The 22,975-nt window shown below is 40.4% G+C and overlaps 1 protein-coding gene across 1 annotated transcript in view; it reads left to right on the top strand.

Moving 5' to 3' along the window:
* The first annotated feature begins 10,281 nt into the window (after positions 1-10,281).
* The window catches only part of LOC132362845 (zinc finger protein 354B-like), a 93,592-nt gene continuing 80,898 nt past the window's right edge, over positions 10,282-22,975 (top strand). The window contains 3 exon segments of the mRNA XM_059917931.1: positions 10,282-11,401; positions 14,560-14,686; positions 15,431-15,529. Coding sequence (XP_059773914.1) covers positions 11,369-11,401; positions 14,560-14,686; positions 15,431-15,529 — 259 coding nt within the window. The 5' untranslated portion in view covers positions 10,282-11,368.

The raw sequence follows: 22,975 nt of genomic DNA, 5'->3' as shown, positions 1-22,975 counted from the left end.
TAGAATTCTGTGCCCTGCAAACTATCCTTAAGAAGTGAAAGAGAAATAAAGACTTTATCGGACAAACAAAACTAAGGGAATTTGCTATCAGGACACCTGTCTTTCAAGAAATGTTAAAAAAAACTTCTTTAGAGAGAAGGAAAATAATATAAGTCAAAAACTCAGATCTACATAAAGAAAGGAAAAGCATTGAAGAAGGATTAAGCAAAGATAAAACAAAAACTTTTGTTTTTTTAATTCTTAATTGATCTAATAGGTAACAGCTTTTTCAAAACAACAATATTAACAACGTATTTGATTTTGTATGCTTGTGTACATGATATAGATAGGTAGATAAAAAGACAGATAGATGCTTCTGTATGCTTATATATAAGTGAAATGAATGACAGCAGTGGAACAGGAGGGAGGAATTAGAATTATTTTGCTATTGTTATAAGGTACTCACACAACCTATGAAGTGGTACAGTGTTATTTGAAAGTGGATATGTATTAGTTGTAAATGTATATTGCAAACTCCAGGGCAACTGCTAAAGAAAATAATAAAAGAAGTATTACTGAAATGCTATGAAACAAGAGAAAATGAAATCATATATAATGCTCAATTACCCACACACATATGGTCAATTAATCTTCGACAAAGGAGGCAAAAATATAAAAGGAGAAAAGTCTCTTCAGCAAGTGGTGCTGGGAGAGCTGGAGAGCCACATGTAAATCAATGAAGGTAGAACACTCCCTAACACCATATACAAAAATAAATTCAAAATGGCTTAAAGACTTAAATATAAGACATGACACCATAAAACTCCTAGATGAGAACACAGGCAAAACATTCTCTGACATAAATAGTACAAATAGTTTCTTGGGTCAGTCTCCCAAGGCAATAGAAATAAAATCAAAAATAAACAAATGGGACCTAATCAAACTTACAAGCTTTTACACAGCAAAGGAAATCATAAACAAAACGAAAAGACAACCTACGGAATGGGAGAAAATATTAGCAAACAATGCAACCAACAAGGGCTTAATATCCAAAATATGCAAACAGCTTATACATCTCAATAACAACAGTAAAAACAAACAACCCAATCAAAAAATGGGCAAAAGACCTAAACAGACATTTCTCCAAACAAGATATACAGATGACCAATAGGCTCATGAAAAGATGCTCAACATCACTAATTATTAGAAAAATGCAAATCAAAAGTACAATGAGGCATCACCTCACACCAGTCAGAATGGCCATCATTAAAAAGTCTACAAATAACAAATGCTGGAGAGGGTGTGGAGAAGGCGGACTCCTCCTACACTGTTGGTGGAAATGTAAACTGGTGCAGCCACTGTAGAAAACAGTATAGAGGTTCCTCAAAAAACTGAAAATAGAGTTGCCATATGATCTAGCAATCCCACTCCTGGGCATATATCTGGAGAAAACTATAATTCAAAAAGATACATGTACCCCAATGTTCATATCAGCACTATTTCCAATAGCCAAGACAAGGAAACAACCTAAACGTTCATCAACAGATGAAAGGATAAAGAAGATGTGGTATATATACACAATGGAATACCTTAACCATAAAAAAGAATGAAATAATGCCATTTACCACAACATGGATGGACCTAGAGATTATCATACTAAGTCAAGTAAGTCAGAAAGAGAAAGACAAATACCATATGATATCACTTACACATGGAACCTAAAATATGACACAAATGAAGTGATTTATGAAACAGAAACAGACTCACAGACATAGAAAACAAACTTATGGTTACCAAAGGGGAAATGGGGTGGGGGAAGGATAAATTAGGAGTTTGGGATTAGCAGATACAAACTACTATATATAAAATAGATAAACAACAAGGTCCTACTGTATAGACCAGGGAACTATATTCAGTATCCAGTAACAGACCATAATAGAAAAGAATATGAAAAGAATATATATATATATATATATAAATAACCGAATCACTTTGCTGCACACCAGAAACTAACACAACATTGTGAATCCACTATACTTCAATTTAAAAAATTAAAACTTTAAAAAAAAACAGTAAACAGTATGTAAAATTAAAAGAAAAAATTTTAAATAAATAAAACACTCAATTAAAATCTCAAAGGCAGAAAGAGAGTGGAAGACAAAAACAGGAACAAAGAACGTAAGCAACAAATAGAAAACAGTAACAAATATGATAATATTAATCTAACTACATCAATTTGAATGTTAGTGGTCTAAATGCACCAAGACAGAGATTGTCAGATGGATCAAACATGATCAAAAACATGATTCAACTATATGTTGTCTGTAAGATACGTTGTTTTCATTTTAAATATAAAGACACACAAAGTAAAAGTAAATAAATGGAGAAAAACATAATATGTTAACACTAATCAAAAGAAAGTTGGAATAACTATTAATTTCAGACAGAGGAAATGGCAAAGTGAGGAACATTATCAGGGATAAAGAAAGGGAATTACATAATTATAAAGGGGTTAATTCTCCAAGAAGACATAACAATCCTTAACATGAATGCACATAACAATGTATCATCAAACTACATGAGGTAAAAACTGATCAAACTTCAAGGAGAAGTAGATGAATCAACTATCATAATTGGAGACTTCCACACTCCTCTATCAGAAATGGACAGATCCAGCAGGCAGAAAATCAGTAAGGATATAGCTGAACTCAGTAACACCATGGATCAATTGGATATAATGGACATCTACAGAACACTTCACCCAACAACAGCAGAATATACTTTTTTCTCAAACTAACCTGGAACATTCACCAAGATAGACCACATTCTGGGCGATAAAACACACGTAATAAATTTAAAATAACACCAATGTCTGCTCTCAGATCACAATGGAATTAAACTAGAAATGAGTAACAGAAGATAGCTGAAAGAATCCCCCAAATTCTTGGAGATTAAATGATACACTTCTATATATCACATGGGTCAAAGAAGAAATCTCAAGAGAAATTCTTAAATATTTTGAATGAAATGAAAATGAAAACACAACTTATCAAAATCTGTGGGGTATAAGGAAAGCAGTGCTTAGAGGGAAATTTATAGCACTGAATACATCTATGAGGAGACGAAAGATCAAAAATTAATAATCCAAGCTTCCACCTTAGGAAACTAGAAAAAGAAGAGCAAATTAAATCCAAAGTAAGCTAAAGAAAAGAAATTATCAAAAAGCAGAATGAAGTTGAAAACAGGAAATCAATAGTAAAAATCAATGAAACCAATAGCTGGTTCTTTGAGAAGATCAATATCAAAAAGTCTCCAGCTGTGCCAACTAAGAAAAAAAGAGCTAGGACATGAATTACTAATATGAGATATGAAATAGGGGACATCACTACAGAACACATTAAAAGTATAATAAAGGAATACTATGAACAACTATATGCCAACTAATTTGATAATCTAGATAAAATGGACTAACTCCCTTTGAAAGTCACAATCTGCCAAAACTCATGCAAGAAGAAATAGACAATCTGAATATGCCTATATTAAAGAAATTGAGTCAATAATTAATAACCCTCTAGAATGAAAAGCACCAGGCCCAGATGGGTTCTACCACATTTAAGGAGAAACTATACCAATTCTCTACAATATCTTTCACAATATAGAATTAGAAGGGTATACTTCTAATTCTCATAAAATGGTAACTCATTTTATGAAGCTACCATTACCCCAATACCAAAACTTGACAAAGAAAATACAGGATAAAAGAAAACAAGACCAGGGCTTCCCTGGTGGTGCAGTGGTTGAGAGTCTGCCTGCCAATGCAGGGGACATGGGTTCGAGCCCTGGTCTGGGAAGATCCCACATGCTGCGGAGCAACTGGGCCCGTGAGCCACAACTACTGAGCCTGCGCGTCTGGAGCCTGTGCTCCGCAACAAGAGAGGCCGCGACGGTGAGAGGCCCGCGCACCGCGATTAAGAGTGGCCCCCACTTGCCACAACTAGAGAAAGCCCTCGCACAGAAACGAAGACCCAACACAGCCAAAAATAAATAAATAAATAAATTTATAAAAAAAAAAAAGAAAGAAAACAAGACCAATGTCTCTCATGAAGATAAATGCAAAATCCTCAACAAAATATTAGCAAATCAAATACAACAATGTATGAAAAGAATTACACACCAGTACCAAGTGGGATTTATCCCAGGTATACAAGGTTGGTTGGCTCAACACTTGAAAATCAATTAATGTAATACATCATATTAACAAGCTAAAGAAGAAAATCATATGAGCATATCAGTAGATGCAGAAAAACAATTTGACAAAAAACAATACCCACTCATGATAAAAACTATCATAAAAACCCTATAGCTAACTCACTTAATGGTCAGAAACTGGGAGCTTTCCATTAAGATCAGGAACAAGACAAGGATGTCTCCTCTCACCACTGTTTTTCAACATCATACTGGAAGTTCTACCTAATACAATAAGACATGAAAAGGAAATAAAAGGCATGCAGATTAGGAAGGGAAAAAAACTATATTTGTTCACAGATGACTGTTCATTTGCAAAGTCAGGACTTCACTGGCTGAAATTTAAAACTGGCCCCCATACACAGAGGGCAAGGAGACACTGAAGAAAGAGGCAGACCACTCCAGGCTAGTAGGTAGCAGTTTTAATAAACGGAACTTACATAGGAGGCTTATCTTCGTCAGTCGCAAGACAAGTAGATCTTTGCATCCTACCGCCAGAATCTTAAAAGTTTATGAAGAGGCTTTAACGGGATTCGTCACACATCCAGTCCAGATGGTCTCAACAACACATTACTCTCTCAAGGCTTCATCCTCGAAACGGCTGCTGGTATGGAAATAGTAGGTGGAACATAAATTCCAAGGATGGGGGAGAGGTTAAGGAGCCTCTGATTGCCTGGGTCAACTAGCAGTCACATCTTCTTGATGACCTCCTCCAACAATGACATGATCATCTATGTAGAAAATCCAAAAAACTCCTAGAATAAGCAACTATAGCAAGGTTGCAGGACGCATGGTTAATATATAAAAGTCAATTGCTTTCCTCTATACCACCAATGAACATGTAGAATTTGAGATTAAAAATATAATACCATTATATTGACACCCCCAAAATGAAATACTAAGGTATAAATATAACAAAATATGTGTAAGATCTATGTGAAGAAAACTATAAAACTCTGATGAACAAAATCAGGGAAGAACTAAATAAATGGAGAAATATTCCTTTTTCATGGATAGGAAGACTCAGTACTGTCCAGATGTCAGCTCTTCCCAAATTGATCTATAGATTCAGCGCAATCCCAATCAAAATGCCTGCAAATTATTTTGTGCATATTGACAAGCTGAGTATGAAGTTTATATGGAAAGGCGTAAGAACCAGAATAGCTAACACAATACTGAAGGAGAAGAACAAAGTTGGAAGACTGATGCTACCTGATGTCAAGACTTACTACAGGCATATCTCAGAGATATTGCAGGTTTGGTTTCAGATCACAGCAATAAACTGAATATCAAAATAAAGCAAGTCACATGAATTTTTTTGTTTCCCAGTGCATATAAAAGTTATGTTTACACTACACTGTAGTCTATTAAGTGTGCAACAGCATTATGTCTAAAAAAACAATGTACATACCTTAACTAAAAAATGTTTTTTAATATCTTTATTGGAGTATAATTGCTTTACAATGTTGTGTTAGTTTCTGCTGTACAACAAAGTGAATCAGCTATAAGTATACATATATCCCCATATCCCCTCCCTCTTGAGCCTCCCTCCCACCCTCCCTATCCCACCCTTCTAGGTGGTCACAAAGCACCGAGCTGATCTCCTTGTGCTATGCAGCAGCTTCCCACTAGCCGTCCATTTTACATTTGGTAGTGTATTATGTCAATGCTACTCTCTCACTTCGTCCCAGCTTCCCCTTCCCCCGCTGTGTCCTCAAGTCCATTCTCTACGTCTGTGTCTTTATTTCTGCCCTGCCACTAGGTTCATCAGTACCGGTTTTTTAGATTCCATATATATGCGTTAGCATCTGGTGTTTGTTTTTCTCTTTCTGACTTACTTCACTCTGTATGACAGACTCTAGGTCCATCCACATCATTACAAATAATTCAATTTTGTTTCTTTTTATGGCTGAGTAATATTCCATTGTATATATGTGCCACATCTTCTTTATCCATTCATCTGTCGATGGACACTTAGGATGCTTCCATGTCCTGGCTATTGTAAATAGTGCTGCAATGAACATTATGGTACATGACTCTTTGAATTATGGTTTTCTCAGGGTATATGCCCAGTAGTGGGATTGCTGGGTCATATGGTAGTTCTATTTTTAGGTTTAAAAAATACTTTATTGCTAAAAAATGCTAACCATCATCTGGGCCTCCAATAAGTCATAATCTTTTTGCAATAGTAACATTAAATATCACTGATCGGAGATCTCCATGACAAATATAATCGTAAGGAATATGACTGTGAATTCATAATGAATTGAAATATTGTGGGAATTACCAAAACGTGACACAGAGACACAAAGTTAGCAAATGCTGTTGGAAAAATGCCGCTGATAGACTTGCTCCAGGCACAATGCCACAAACCTTCAATTTGTAAAAAATGTAATATCTGCAAAGTGCAATAAAGCAAAGCACAATAAAACGAGATATGCCTGTATAGAGCTACAGTAATCAAGACAGCATGATCTTGGTGAAAGAATAGATCAGTGAAACACAATAGAAATCCCACATAAATATAGCCAATTGATCTTTGACAAGGTGCAAGGGCAATACAATGGAGCCATGATAGTCTCTTCAACAAACGGTGCTGGAACAACTGGACATCCACATGCAAAAAATATGACTCTAGACACAGACCTTACACCCTTCATAAAAATCAACTCAAAATGGACCAAAGAACTAAATGTAAAGCACAAAATGTAAAACTTGAAAAGATAACATAGGAGAAAATCTAGATGACCTTTGGTATGGTAATGACTTTAGATACAATACCAAAAACATGATTGATGAAAGAAATAATTGTTAAGTTGGACTTCATTAAAATTAAAAACGTCTGCTCTGTGAAAGGCACTGTCAACAAAATGAGAAGACAAGCCATAGACTGGGAGAAAATATCTGCAAAAGAATATATCTGATAAAGGACCTATCAGGTGTTATCCAAAATATACAAAGAACACTTAAAACTCAATAAGAAAATAAACAACCAGATTAAAAAATGGGCCAAAGACCTTTACGGACACCTCAATAAAGAAGATATATGGCAAATAAGCATATGAAAAGATCGTCATATACCCTACATTGTATGTCATTAGGGAAATGCAAATTAAAACAATAATGAGATACCTCTACATGCCTATTAGAATGGCCAAAATCCAGAACACTGACAAATGCTGCCGAGGATGTGGAGCAACAGAAAGTCTCATACTTTGCTGAAGGGAATGCAAAATGGTAGAGCCACGTTGGAAAAGAGTTTGGCAGTTTCTTACAAAACTAAACATACTCTTATCATATCATTCAGAAGTCATGCTCAAAAGAGTTGAAAGCTATGTCCACACAGAAACTTGCACATGGCTGTTTATAGCAGCCTTATTCATAATTGTCCAAACTTGGAAGCAACCTAGATGTCCTTCAGTAGGTGAACAGATAAATAAAATGTGGTACATTCAGACAATGGAATATTATTCCGCTCTAAAAAGAAACGAGCTATCAAGCCATGAAAAGATGCAGAGGAAACTTAAATGCATATTACAGAGTGAAAGAAGCCAATCTGAAAAGGCTGCATACTGTATGATACCAACTATATGACGTTCTGAAAAAGGCAAAACTATGGAGACAGTAAAAATATCAGTGTTTGCCAGTTAGGGGACAGGGACGGATGACTAGGCAGAGCACAGAGGATTTAAGGCAGTGAAACTACCCTGTAATGGTAGACATGTCATTCATTATACATTTTTTCAAACCTATAAAATGTACAACACCAAGAGTGAGCCCTAAACTATGGATTTTGGGTAACTGGGATATGTCAGTGTAGGTTCATCAATTGTAACAAATGTGCCACTGTGGTGAGTGATGTTGATAATGGGGGAGGCTATGATGTGCTAGGGTAGAGAATAAATGAGAAATCGCTATACCTTCCTCTCAATTTTGCTGTGAACCTAAAACTGCTCTTTAATACTTTTTTGTCTTTTTTTAAAAAACAGAACAAAACGAGAAAACTAGTCACCTCTCCCATTCTTTGCAGACTGGTTCTGTGCTAGAGCAGTCCTTTACTAATTAGCTGGCTTGTTCTCAGCCTAGGGATCAGATGGAGGTGAAAACTTAAAGAGCTCCTTAGGTCTTTTGTGGTTGGGCCTTACGTTGGTTTTTCAGCTGCTTTTAAATGTCTTGATTTCCCAAAGCTTAACCACAGCCTCTCCTCAGGGCTTTAGATGGTCTATCTTATGTTTCTACCCTCAATGTCTTGCCCCACGTGTCTGTGGGACTGTAGTCCACCCACAAGTTTCAGGAGCAGTGCCTACTGCTTCTCCCCACCTGAGTTCCGAGATAGACAAGATAGAGCCCAGTACTTCTGGCAGCCCTCAGACAGGGCAGAACTTTACAAATAAAAGCTCCTCTGTTCCCTCTCTGTTGGAGAAAGGGAATTGGGAACTTAGCTTTGGCCACTCCAGACCAAGATTTTGCTACACTGAGGAAGGGATGGGGCAAGGGCAAGTAAAAACATCACAGTATTACCATGATGTCAAATGTGTTTTTTTCCTTGATTGAGTTTTCAGGTATTTTTGCTGTAGATCTTTTACTGTTTTCCAGAGCTTTCATATGGTTATTTTAGCCAGTTTCTAGTTGTTTTTTGATGTTTCCAAGGGGGGCTGTGGGCTTGGGCCTGCTAAGCCATTTTGCTGACGTGCCTCTACTTTGACTTTATATTAACATTGTACTAAAAATCACAGCCCACTCAATATGACGATTAAAAGAAAGAAAATATAAAAGAAGCAAAAGTTTTGCAAAAGAAACAAAACTGTCATTCACATATTATATTATATTACATAGAAAATCCAAAACACACAATAAATTCATTACTGGAATTTGTAAGACTTCAGGCAGTAAGCTATACACAAAACCGGTACTTTACAAATGAAATTTAAAGAGATACCACTTACAATAGCTTCAAAAAGTATGAAACATACTCAAATAAAACTCACAAAAATATGTAATACTGCTATGGAGAAAATATATGGAGACCTAAATAAAAGGATTGCTGTACCATGGTAATGGATTGTTAAAGTCCATATTGTTAGATATTAATTTTCCTCAGGTTGATTTATAGAGTCAAAGAAACCAGTCAAAGTCTCAGCATTTTTATTTACAAGTTGACACGATGATGATTATTCATATGAGTTGATTATAGCCAAGACAGTTGAACAAGAACTTATGGAAGGATACTCATTCTACCTTATCGAGATTGTTTCCTAATATGTTAACAAAGAGTAGTATTCGTGACCCTATTCCGTGCTGCAACTTGCCTCCGTACCTTCCCCAGACACTTCCAACCCTGCTTTCCTTTCGCTTTTTCCGATAAAGCTTATTTTCTAAAATGCTATATAATTATGTTCATGGCTTATTGTCTGCTCCCTCCCTCCTTCCCCCACCCTCACCCCCACCCCCCAAAAAAGTTTTCCAGAGCAATGATCTCTGTTTTGCTCACTGAGGTATTTCAAATCCTTTACAATAGGGCTTGGCGCGTAGCAGGTGCTCAATATACTTATTGAAAGACTTAAGAGGAAACAGGTTTGTTTTTGGCGGTTGTCTACTTGCCTTAGTATCATTTACGCAGATGCAGAGCTACAAGACACTGCCCTCGGCGAAACCCCGTTTCCTCCCGGAAGAACCGGGAACCCAGGAGCCGGCAACTCACGGAGCGCGGCCACGAGCCCAGAATGCGTACCTGGGCACGAGACAGGCTCAGCCGGGCCTCTCTACGCAGCAAGCGCGGAGAACTACACTTCCCAGAATCCTTGGGCTCTCGCGTGGACTACATTTCCCAGAGGGGTTAGCGACAGTTCCCCCGCCTCCCCCACACTACCCAGTTCCGGACCTGCACAGGGAGCCGGGTGTTTGTCGCTGGCGTGAGCGGCGTCCTGGGCTGAGGTCTGCCCAGGCAGCACCCCGGGGAGTCCCGACCCGAAGTTGCTGTCCGGCCGTGGCAGTTCCGGAGTCTCCCGCCTGCGGCCCGCGGAACCCCCGAGGCCTGGGTGAGGTGAGCGGCGGAGGTTCGGCGGGATGCGGGAGGGAGGACCGGGCTTCGGGAAGATGCGGCGCCGGGGTATGGGACACAGGCCCAGGAGGCGCGAGCCGGGCCTTTGTGGGCGCCGGCGGGCCGAGGGCCGGGCACCCCGGCTCTGTCCGCCTGCCGCCACCAGCCATCCCACAGTGCCCCTGAACGAGACAGGTCGGGCACTTCGTCCCCATTGGCTGGACCCAGCCACCCTTCTGCTTCCTCCCGACCCGTTCCCAGTGCGCTACCTGCCCAGCGCCTGCCGGCATTTGAATTTGTTTCGGGCCGGCAGTGAACGTGAGAAATTTCCTCCCCTTACTATCACCCCTGCACTCCCGAGTGACAGGCTTGTTTTGCGCGAGAAGTGAGTCGCCGGCTTACCCCAGTGGCAGAGCCAGGACTGGAACCCAGGTCTTTGGTTTTCTGTGCCCTTTCCTCAAGACAGCAGCCCCTTCCCCGCCATAGGAGAGCTGATGTTTTCCTTTTCCGAAGCAGCTTTCTCTAGAAATCTGGAAATTGTCTCCTTGACAGGAGACGAAGGAATTGGGTGGGAAAGGCTTGAGGTGGAGAAAAGTTGGCACATGCACGCAGGGAGGTTAGAGCAGGTGCTCTGGAGCCCGCGGTGCTTGGAATCCTGGTGCCACCCACCCTGGCTGTGTGGACTGGGGCAAGTTGCTCCCACTCTGCCCTCAGTTTCCTGATCTATAAAATGGGGTGCTGACAGTGCCAACTGTGCTGTGGGACTCGATGATGTATTGGTAGGTAGTGCCTGGCACGCGGTGAGGCTCAGGGAGTTGCTGCTACTGCTGATGGAGTCCTAGGACCTCTTCCTCTGAGCCAGGGAAAGAGCTGGGCCTGGACCAGGATGACCCAGCCCTTCTCTCTGGTCCTGTCTACTCCTAGCTCCTGACTTCCTTCCTGAGGGCACATGGCATCATTCTCAGGTGGTGTAAAGGTATCAGAGCTGCTGATTCTGAGGGGTGGAAAGCAGAAGGGGCTTCCTCCTGGCTCCCATTTTCTTCTCTCAGATTTGGCTTCTGGAGACTTCTCCCATCCTAAGGGGAAACTGCCCAGAAAGAGGACATGGCTACTGAACAGAGGGAAGCAAGGTCTCAGGTGAGTGCATTATCGTCTCAAGTCTTACGGACAGATAGGTTTGTTTTTTAATCCTCAAACTGAAGTTCTCTCCCCAGTACAGTCTTCGCCAGGATTTGGAGCCCATGTCCTTCTCCCTTTGAAGAGTTGGTCCATCCTGGTGGATGGTGGATTGCATAGGGAATGCTTGCCTCCAACCCCCCAATCCATGTGTTGTGTTTTTTTTTTTTTTATAGACACTCTTTTATTCATTAATCTCAATTCACTGTATGATTACTGAATTGACAGGTAAGATGCCACATGTCTTATACCACTTGGGATCAGAACAAACAAACATGTGCACTTGGCAGAGTTTCTTTCTGGCCTGCCTCCTTTGCTCACTCATGTCCCCCTCCCTACCCTTGGCCAGAATGCTTTTCTTTTTCTTTCCACCCCTGAGAATCCTCATGATGCCTTACCCAGGCTTTTCCCAGTCCATAGTTTTTAGTTTTTTCTCCCTCTTAACTTTCTGGATCATGTGCCTTGCTTCTATCACTCTCTTGAAAACTGATCTTGACCTGCCATTTTCATCTTTATTCTGTGGGAATGAGGGTGGGACCCCATCCAGGTGAGGCGGTGTGTGAACAAAGGATAGCCATTTTGGTGGGGACACAGATGGAGAGGTCTCTTGACTTTAAGAGCTGAGAGAAGACTCCTCAGGAAGTGGCATGGAGGGTTTTGTGGGATATCAGTAGTGGAGAAGCAAGGTATACAGGGTGTACAGTTAGAAGTGGGGCTCTCAAGCCAGACAGCCAAGTTTGAACCCATATCTTCTGTTACCATTTATGGGCCTTAGGCAATTGCATCTCTCTGTGCCTCAGTTTCCTCACCTGTAGAATGGGAATAACAACCATGCGTACCTCATAGGGTAGATGAGAGGAATTGCAGCATGGCAAGTGTTTCAATAAGGCCCGGGCACATAGTTGATGTTCAATATGTGGTGGTTGTGGTAGCTGAACAATATTATTCTAGTACATGATACTATTACTGTTGATAGATAAAAGTTAACTGTACAGTGTTTTTAGGACCCAGAAAATACTGTTCATTCTGTACTCATTTTCGTCTGACAATAATAGTTAATGTTGCTGGGGGACTATCCCGAGGGCTTTACCTTTGTTCTCACTCTCATAACAGCGCAGCAGTTATTACCCCCATTTTACACATGAGGAAACTGAGGCTCAAAGAAGTCAAGTGACCTGAAATCAAACCCAGGTACGTCTGGCCTCTAAGTTCATGCTGGTTGTTGTCCAGCCATTCCTCTGGTGCATCTCTCAGAACACATGGCAGGCCCAGCCCCTGTGTTACCAGAGCTCTCTGCAGTGCAGTGTTCTATATCATTTGGACCCACGAAATGTGATGGTGGTTGATCTTCTGAGGCTATGGCTAGGACCTGCCTTTGCGTATTTGGGCTGCTTTTTTCTAAGGCTTTCACATTCCATTCCAACAGAGTCAAACTGCTCTCTTGCCCAGAATCTTCTCTGTCCCTGTGTGTGAGTCCAATGTGACATTTCTCCCTAACCTCACCTGCTGTGTGGACTTGTGTGTAAAACTCAGTAACAGGATATTTAAGATCAGAGAGAGAGTATACCAAGTGCTGTGTTGAAAGAAAACTTTAGTTATCGTCCTGTCTCTGCCATTAATAAAGTATGTGACCTGGAGTCTTGACTGTCCTGGATCTTGTGTTCCTTGTCTCTAAAATGAGGATTAGCAGAGATGGTGTATGGTCCTATCCAGCTACACATTTTCCTTTTAGTGTTCAAATTCATGCACTTTTCTTGTCTGCTAGTTAGATTGTAAGTTCTTTGAGAGCAGAGATCATTTCTTGTATTCCTCCCAATGTGCCAATAATTTAATGCTTTTTCTTACCATAAAAATATTGCATGATCATGGCAAAAAACTTTATAGAGAATAAAATATGCACATATATATGTATGGGTATATGTATATATGCTTGTAAATGTACATATGTGCATAGATGTGTGTATGTACATGTATTTGTCTATATGTTTTTTCCGTATATGCAAAAAAAAAGTAAAATCACCCTTAATCCCACCATCTGGAGATAATCGCTGTCAGCCATTTGTTATGCATCTCTCAGCATCACTTGCTATGTACCTGTATAATTTTTTTTAAAAAATGGGAACAAACTATACATACTGATATGTAACTTGCATTTTATACCTAACATTATTATGAATGCCTTTTTAAGTCAAAAATATTGACTTACACCATCAATTTTAATGCTTTCATAGTACTTTATATTGACATGATAATAGGTAAGATCTGAACCTTTAATATGAGCCGTGTATGGTTTTAAGTACATTGTATGGATTATTTCATTTATTTATTAGCTATTTGGTAGGTTTTGAGAGGCAGTTTTACAGAGTGGTTAAGAATGGAGCCTTAGACATCCACCTGGAATTGGAATCCCAGCACTACCACTGACTTTAGACAAATTTCTTATCCTTTCTGTGACTTCTCTTGTGTAAAACGAGGACAATAATAGTACCTTCTTCCTAGGGTTGTTGTGAGGGTAAAATAAAGATTTACACTAAAGATTAATATAAAGCTTTAAGAATAGTACTTGTCCTGAAGAAAGCATTCAATTAATGATAGCTGTTTTAATTTCCATTATTACTGTCCTCAGGCTTCAGAGAGCACACAGATAGTGCCTTAAATTATTTAACCAAGGCTCTGTCAATGATTATTTAGGTTGTAGGTGTTTCCGTTTCTCTGCTGTTAACTAACACCATAATAAATGTCCTTGTGTGTGCATTTTTTTGCACTGTTCATTATCAAACAAATATAGTAATTGGAGAGTTAAAGAGTATGCACATTTTAAAGCTCTTAATATGTATTATCAAATTGCTATTAGAAAGATTATTCTAATTAACACTCCCACTAATGGTCTTAATACCTCCACACATCTCTGTGTGGTTAACACAGGGCCTGGTTCATATTTCATGCTACTCAGTATATATTTGTCACAGGTCAAGTGTTCATTAAACCAGTGACTTGAAACCTTAAGAACCTAGAATAAGATAGAAGCATTTCATGGTAGCCTGTCTACTTCCCACTGCCGCCTTCTTCACCCTGTGTGATGGGTGGTCTTGATTGAGCTGGGATGCTTGTCTCTACAGCTGTCAGTGACGTTCGAAGATGTGGCTGTGCTCTTTACACGGGATGAGTGGAGAAAGGTGACTCCTTCACAGAGAAACTTGTACCGAGATGTGATGCTGGAGAACTATAGCAACTTGGTGTCATTGGGTAAGTAAATTTCCTCTGTTTAGAAATTGGGATAACTCAGCATCTCGTTCCCTGGATAAAAGCCATGGATCATCAGAACTTTAGCTGAGTTTTGCCTTAGCACTGTACACATTGGATCTCCACAAATAAATCTGAAAAACTTTTTACCCCTCATAGGCATGGATGCCTCATGCCCCACGGATGGGACAATCTACAGAGCTGCACATTAGAAATTCCCTCATAGTTCAGGCATTTCCCACTATGATTGTTCTATGATGTGTCTGCTCATCTCTAAGCAGAGAGCATCTTTCATCCCTCTTCTTTGACCCACCACTTGCCTTTCCCATTCTCTTTTCCAGCTAGATGAACACTGTATAATCCATACTTGAAAGGGAGCCAGATAGTGTTTTCTCATTTTAAACAATCTACCTGGTATCCTCTTCATAGATACCTGTTTGTAAATTTGAATTTAGTCTGTACATCTCATATATTTCCTCTTCTATAGAAAGCTAATGGTACCCTATTTCAAGGGTACATGTTTATTGTATTTCCCTAACATGCAACTAATTATTACATTGTTATGTTTTACAAGTCCCTTGCTTTTTCCCTAACACACCCCTCACATCATGGGGGCAGAACTTGAGCACCCTAAGGAGCTCTTTGTATCATCCTCTAAGTTTCCAGTCAGATCTCAAATACCTCTTCGTGTCAAAACCAAGTTTGTTGTTGTTTTTATTTTTTTGTTTTTTGTTTTTTTCCTATGAGCAGGACTCCCATTTTCCAAACCTGAGGTGATCTCCCTGTTGCAGCAAGGAGAAGATCCCTGGAAGGTAGAGAAAGAAAGCCCTGGAGGCTCCTCTGTAGGTGAGTGGGTGGGGAATCTCTGCAGGCAGCAGTCTGGTAAATGAGTACATGTGCAACTTGGAGATGTTGGTCAGGGAAATTTCTCCAAGTTCTCAGTCCTCAAGAAGTTGTGGAGAAGGGTCACAAACTTCTGCTTCATCTCTGATAATCACTTCACAGGTGAATCTCTCAGGATCTTTATTCTTTCCTCTTGTTTCGGAGGAGGGCTACATTTTCATGTATTCATTGAGCAAACTTAGTCCATTTAAGGAACTGCAGATAATTCATTCTGACTGAAGCCCAGGGTTGTGGGAAAAGAAAGAGATGAGGAAGGAAATGAGATCAGAAAGCCAGGTGGGGGCCACACTCTGAAGTGCTTTGGTACAGTTCTTAGAGATGGGAACTGTCCATGGATGACTGGAAATAATTCAAGGATTTTAAGCAGAAGAATTACATGGTCCTTGATATTTTAGAAAAAATGGTCAGAGTCTGAAACACTTTAAATGTCTTTCAGTAAAGGCATAGCTAAAGAAGCTGAGGTGGATCCCTATACTGGCACACAGCACCACAGTCAGAAACAAGAAGCACTGGTGTGGGTGGAGCTCCAAGGCACGTGAAGGACTAAAGCAGGTTACGGTGCATGATTATGACATGTCGCCATTTATGTGTAAAGAAAATTACGTGGGTGTTTGTCGATATGCATAATATGCGTGTAAGTGCCGAGAGAAAGGTCGGGGGACACCTAAGCTGGTAACTAGTTACATTTGGATTAGGATTGAGAATGAGTATTGATGAAAGGGGACTTTATTTACATGTAATGTTATTAAAATTTTCACAGAGAATATATTCATGAAGTCCTTATTATACAATTTCAATTTAATAAGAATGGTCACTTTGGAAACACTGTTGGTCTTAGATTTGAAGTGAGGAAAAACTAGAGGTGGGAACCTTCTGGAGATTATTGTGTAATGCAGGCAAGACGTTACCTGCAGGAAGGCACGTGCGGTGGGTTCAGGAAAGAGGAGAGAGGGACTTCCCTGGTGGCGCACTGGTCAAGAATCTGCCTGCCAATGCAGGGGACATGGGTTCGATCCCTCGTCTGGGACGATCCCACATCCCGCAGAACAGCTAAGCCCGTGCGCCACAACTACTGAGCCTGCGCGTCACAACTACTGAAGCCGGCGTGCCTAGAGCCCAAGCTTCGCAACAAGAGAAGCCACCACAATGAGAAGCCCGCGCACCGCAACAAAGAGTAGCCCCCACTCGACGCAACTAGAGAAAGCCCACGCGCAGCAACAAAGACCCAATGCAGCCAAAAATAAATAAATAAATATAACATTTTTAAAAAAAGGGAAAGAGGAGAGGTCCCTTTGTTAAGGGTTCAGGATGAGTTCGGTGTGGGATGGGTTTCATTTGAGATGTGAGTGAAATATGGGTAGAGGTCGCCAGTGGACAGCTGTAGAAGGTATACAGGGTTGGAACTCAACAGGGAGGTCAGGGAGCCGTCAGTGAGAAGGTGGCATTTGAAACCTTGAGCTGAGAAGATGAGGGAACGGAGGAGAGGACAGAGTCCCAGCAAACCTCAATGTTTATGAGATGGGTTAAGAAGGAAGAATCTGTGGCTGAGCCTGAGAAGAAGTCACCAGAGGAGAAAAATGGCAGATTCGGCCGTCATGGAAGTTGAGGACTGAGAGCTGGGAGGCTAGGGCTCTGGGGGAGCCAGGTTCTAACCCTCGCCCACTGCTTTCCTGTCCCGTGATAAACAGCAGTGCAACCTTGGACAGAAGGACGCAGGTCCTGCCCTGGCGGAGCTCAGTGGAGGGGAAGGCTAAGTGCACACAGGGCTGTGGAATGACAGACTCTGGTGAGGACCTCTGGGGAAGAGCCGCAGGTTCTGTGAGAACGTCGAACAGGAGGGATGCTGTGGGCAAGGCTTCCCGAGGAAGGGCCGGATCCCACGTTGTGAGAAGCGTTCAGGCACAGGAAGAGCATGTCCGAGAGGCCAGACAAAGGAAGCCGGTGTGTGGAGACGGGAGCAGGGAGAGGGGGGCCAGGGACCTGAGAGCCAGGCACAGCCTCTGAGGAGTTGAAGTACCCTGGCCACGGGCCCAGGTTTATATTCTGCAAGGATCAGCCTGCAACCAATGTGGAGCCACCTGGCATAGACGTGGTAGGACTTGTCTGAGGTTGCTGTCGGGTCCAGACGAGTCAGTGATGACCCCTCACAATGCGGGGCCAGCAGAAGGGCTGTGGGACAGGCTGTCTCAATCCCTAAAGCACCCACACCTTTAGTAGAGCTCATTCTTTCCCATATAAGGTGAGATCTTTTGAGGTGGGAACCACACTTATCTCTCCTTATATCTTTTAACTGTCACTTGGGAGAAATATTCTAATTTTGTGGGAACTGCTGGAGACCACCACAAAGTAAACAGAGAACGCAGGCAGCAGGGAACCAGTGGAGAGTTTAGGAGGGGCGTCAGGTGTGGACTGAGTCTGGCGTGGAAGATCAAAGGAAGAGACGGAAGAATTGTTCCCTTTCCATTCACCTCGGGAGCCTCTGATCCATGAGGAGTCCCCCTTCCTGAGTGCAGTGTTAGTTGGATTAAACTGAATAGAAAGTATGACTGGAGTCGAAAGCTGTCCAGAGAGACCCTGAAGACACCTAGTGGTGATGTCAAGTCCTCAGGTTTGGGAAGCTGTCCCTGAAGGAAAACTCTGAGTGGGTGTCTAGAGGAAGTAAGGACATCAGAGCCAACCGTTGTGCGCGTTTCTCTTGATGGGATGAACCTCCTCTCTTTGGTCAAAGGTGACAGTCAGATGGAGCGTCCTGGGAGTGCTGGCCTGTGGTTGTGTCTCTCCTGCACCCCTAGTGAGTCTCCCATCTGCCTGGACTAAAGTGCCCTCAGAACAGTTTCCCTTCCAAGGGGAGCTCACTTCCCTGTGAGCTCAGGTGAAGGATCTGGATGTTCTTGGAAGCACGTTGATCATTAACTCTAGACCAGAACCAAAAACCGACCCTTTGAACAGCCAGTGACAGAAAAGCTTATGCTTCCAGGGTAGGACTCCTAGAACCTCTAATTGCCTCCAAGTGTGTTTTTAAAATATAATTTTCACTTCAAAACTATTTACAACTAAGAAAAATAAAATGAACAGAAAAACAAATTGTGTCACGCCTGGCTCTGTATGTTTTATACTGAGAGATGGGAGGAAATGGCTCAAAGAGACTCATCTGAGTCTCTTGCTTAAGAAATGAACCCAAAGTCTAATCACTTTTCTGGAATATGTTATATATATATGTATACATATATACATATGTATTTTACATATATATAAAATATGAATAATGTGATTAAATCAACTTGAACGTCTCATGAGTTTGGCTGACACCAAATGTGAAAATATTCTTGAAATCAAAAATTTAAAAATTCAGGGATGATTAGGTAAATTACCTCCAATGAAAAAGTGTTTTTCTTTGTCTTTTTCTCTTTCTTTGTTATATTTATGCAAGAATTCAGGGCAGACTGAACCTGGCAGGGTGGTCGACTGAGGGGTCCCTTGTGGGCTGCCTTCCACCCACCAAGATTTGCTGAGGCTGCATCTGCAAATTTTTTTAATTTGCAGAAAGGTGCTGTAGGGGTTGGAGCAGCAGTGGTTTTAAAATAACATGCAGTGGTTTTAAAGAGTTAATTTACAAGGTGAAAGTTGAGCCCAAATGCTCTGTAGTCCTGTTTAATATGTTTGATTTAGTCTTGTTCTCATCCCCTGCCACCAACATCTATTTCCCTTGTAGCTGCCAGAATGGTCTACTTAAAAGGTAGATCAGGTTATCTCACTCCCATGCTCAAAACCTTTAGTAGCTTCTATCACATAGAACACAATCCAAAGCCCCTAGTGTGGCCTTCATGGTCTGGCGTTGGCTACCTTTTCACCTTCACCTCCTTCCTCTCTGCCCTTCATTCAAGAACTCTAATCACCCTGGTCTCCTTGTAGTTCTTCAGACAGGCCACCTCAGAGCCTCTGCACTTGTTTTTTCCTCTCCTGGACCATTCTTCCTGAGCCACAAGCCACATGACTGACTTCCTTGAGTTGCACAGGTGTCTGTTCAGATGGCACTTTGTCTATTAGACACAGCACATCTGAACATGGCCCTCTGTCCTCCACATTCTTTTTTTTTTTTAATTTTATTGAAGTATAGTTGATTTACAATGTTATGTTAATTTCTGCTGTACAGCAAAGTGATTTGGTTATACATATATGTATTCTTTTTCATATTCTTTTCCATTATGGTTTATCACAGGATATTGATTATAGTCCCCTGTACTATATACAGTAGGACCTTGTTGTTTATCCATTCTATATATAATAGTTTGCATCTGCTAATCCCAAACTCCTAATTTAACCCTTCCCCACCCCTTTCCCCCTTGACAACCACAAGTCTATTCTCTATATCTGCAAATCTGTTTCTGTTTCGTAGATAAGTTCATTTGCATCATATTTCAGATTCCACATGTAAGTGATATCATACGGTATTTGTCTTTCTCTTTCTGACTTACTTGACTTAGTATAATCTCTAGATCCATTCGTGTTGCTGCAAATGGCATTATTTCATTCTTTTTTATGGCTGAGTAGTATTCCATTGTGTATATATTACCACATCTTCTTTATCCATTCATCTGTTGATGGACATTTAGGTTTGTTTCCTTGTCTTGGCTATTGTAAATAGTGCTGCTATGAACATAGGAATGCATGTATTGTCTCTTTCTTTTTTTTTTTTTTTTTTGACAAAGGAAACACAACATTTTTATACTTAATGCATTCTTTAAAACATGCATGCAAGTTAAATGTGTAAAATCCAAGCAACAGACTTAAATGTTATAAGAAGGTCTCCATTTTCAGAGAGCTAAAAAATAAATGTGGACACGAATTTTAGTGGTGTAATCTCCATTTCACTTATAGTTTTAATTTGTTCATTTCCTTTACAGTTCAGTGGCTTGACTCCTTTTTTTGTGGAGGGAAGGGTTAGCTGTCTATTTTTTTTTTTTTTTTTTTTTTTTATAAATTTATTTATTTATTTTTGGCTGTGTTGGGTCTTCGTTTCTGTGCGAGGGCTTTCTCTAGTTGCGGTGAGCGGGGGCCACTCTTCATCGCGGTGCGCGGGCCTCTCACTATCGCGGCCTCTCTTGTTGGGGAGCACAGGCTCCAGACGCACAGGCTCAGTAGTTGTGGCTCACGGGCCCAGTTGCTCCGTGGCATGTGGGATCTTCCCAGACCAGGGCTCGAACCCGTGTCCCCTGCATTGGCAGGCAGATTCTCAACCACTGCGCCACCAGGGAAGCCCTACTTTTTTTTTTTAATTTTTATTGGAGTATAGTTGCTTTACAATGTTGTGTTAGTTTCTACTGTATAACAGAGTGAATCAGCTGTACGTATACATATATCCCCTCTCTTTTGGATTCCTTCCCATTTAGGTCACCACAGAGCATTGAGTAGAGTTCCCTGTGCTATACAGTAGGTTCTCATTAGTTATCTATTTTATACATAGTCTCAGTAGTGTATATATGTCAATCCCAATCTCCCAATTCATCCCACTCCCCCTTCCCCCTCAGTATCCATACGTTTGTTCTCTACGTCTGTGTCTCTATTTCTGCTTTGCAAATAAGATCATCTATACCATCTTTCTAGATTCCATATATATGCGTTAATATACGATATTTGTTTTTCTGGCTTACTTCACTCTGTATGACAGTCCCTACGTCCATCGAAGTCTCTATAAATGACCCAATTTCACTCCTGTTTATGGCTGAGTAATATTCCACTATATATATATACCATATCGTCTTTATCCATTCCTCTGTTGATGGACATTTAGGTTGCTTCCATGTGCTGGCTATTGTAAATAGTGCTGCAGTGAACATTGGAGTGCCTGTGTCTTTTTGAATTATGGTTTTCTCTGGGTATATGCACAGTAGTGGGATTGCTGGGTCATATGGTAGTTCTATTTTTAGTTTTTTAAGGAACCTCCATACTGTTCTCCATAGTGGCTGCATCAATTTACATTCCCACAAACAGTGCAAGAGGGTCCCCTTTTCTCCACACCCTCTCCAGCATTTATTGTTTGTAGATTTTTTTGATGATGGGCCATTCTGACCAGTATGAGGTGATACCTCATTGTAGTTTTGATTTGCATTTCTCTAATAATTAGTGATGTTGAGCATCTTATCATGTGTTTTTGTACCATCTATATGTCTTCTTTCGAGAAATGTCTACTTAGGTCTTCTGCCCATTTTTTAATTTTTTAATTTTTAATTTTTTTTTTGATACTGAGTGGCATGAGCTGTTTGTATATTTTGGAGATTAATCCTTTGTCAGTTGCTTCATTTGCAAATATTTTCTCCCATTCTGAGGGTTTTCGTTTTGTTATGGTTTCCTTTGCTGTCAAAAGCTTTTAAGTTTAATTAGGTCCCATTTTTTATTTTTGTTTTTATTTTCATTACTCTAGGAGGTGGGTCAAAAAAGATCTTGCTGTGACTTATATCAAAGAGTGTTCTGCCTATGTTTTCCTCAAAGAATTTTATAGTCTCTGGCCTTACATTTAGGTCTTTAATCCATTTTGAGTTTATTTTTGTGTATGGTGTTAGGGAGTGTTCTAATTTCCTTCTTTTACATGTAGCTGTCCAGTTTTCCTAGCACCACTTATTGAAGAGGCTGTCTTTTCTCCATTGTATATTCTTGCTTCCTTTGTCATAGATTAGGTGACCATATGTGTGTGGGTTTATCTCTGGGTTTTCTGTCCTGTTCCATTGATGTATATTTCTGTTTTTGTGCCAGTACCATACTGTCTTGATTACTGTAGCTTTGTAGTATAGTCTGAAATCAGGGTGCCTGATTCCTCCAGCTCCCTTTTTCTTTCTCAAGATCGCTTGGGCTATTTGGGGTCTTTCATGTTTCCATAAAAATTATAAAATTTTTGGTTCTAATTCTGTGAAAAATGCCATTGGTAATTTGATAGGGATTGCACTGAATCTGTAGATTGCTTTGGGTAGTATAGTCATTTTCACAATGTTGATTCTTCCAATCCAAGAACATGGTATATCTCTCCATCTGTTTGTGTCGTCTTTGATTTCTTTCATCAGTATCTTATAGTTTTCTGCATACAGGTCTTTTGTCTCCTTAGGTAGGTTTATTTCTAGGTATTTTATTCTTTCTGTTGCAATGGTAAATGGAATTGTTTCCTTAATTTGTATTTCTGATCTTTCATTGTTAGTGTATAGGAATGCAAGAGATTTTTGTGTATTAATTTTGTACACTGCAGCTTTACTAAATCCATTGATTAGCTCTAGCAGTTTTCTGGTGGCATCTTTAGGATTTTCTATGTATAGTATCATGTCATCTGCAAACAGTGACAGTTTTACTTTTTCTTTTCCAATTTGGATTCCTTTTATTTCTTTTTCTTCTCTAATTGCCGTG

The sequence above is a fragment of the Balaenoptera ricei genome, chromosome 3, assembly GCF_028023285.1.
Source record: "Balaenoptera ricei isolate mBalRic1 chromosome 3, mBalRic1.hap2, whole genome shotgun sequence".
Lineage (NCBI taxonomy): Eukaryota > Metazoa > Chordata > Mammalia > Artiodactyla > Balaenopteridae > Balaenoptera > Balaenoptera ricei.
This window is presented reverse-complemented; position numbering and strand designations above follow the sequence as displayed.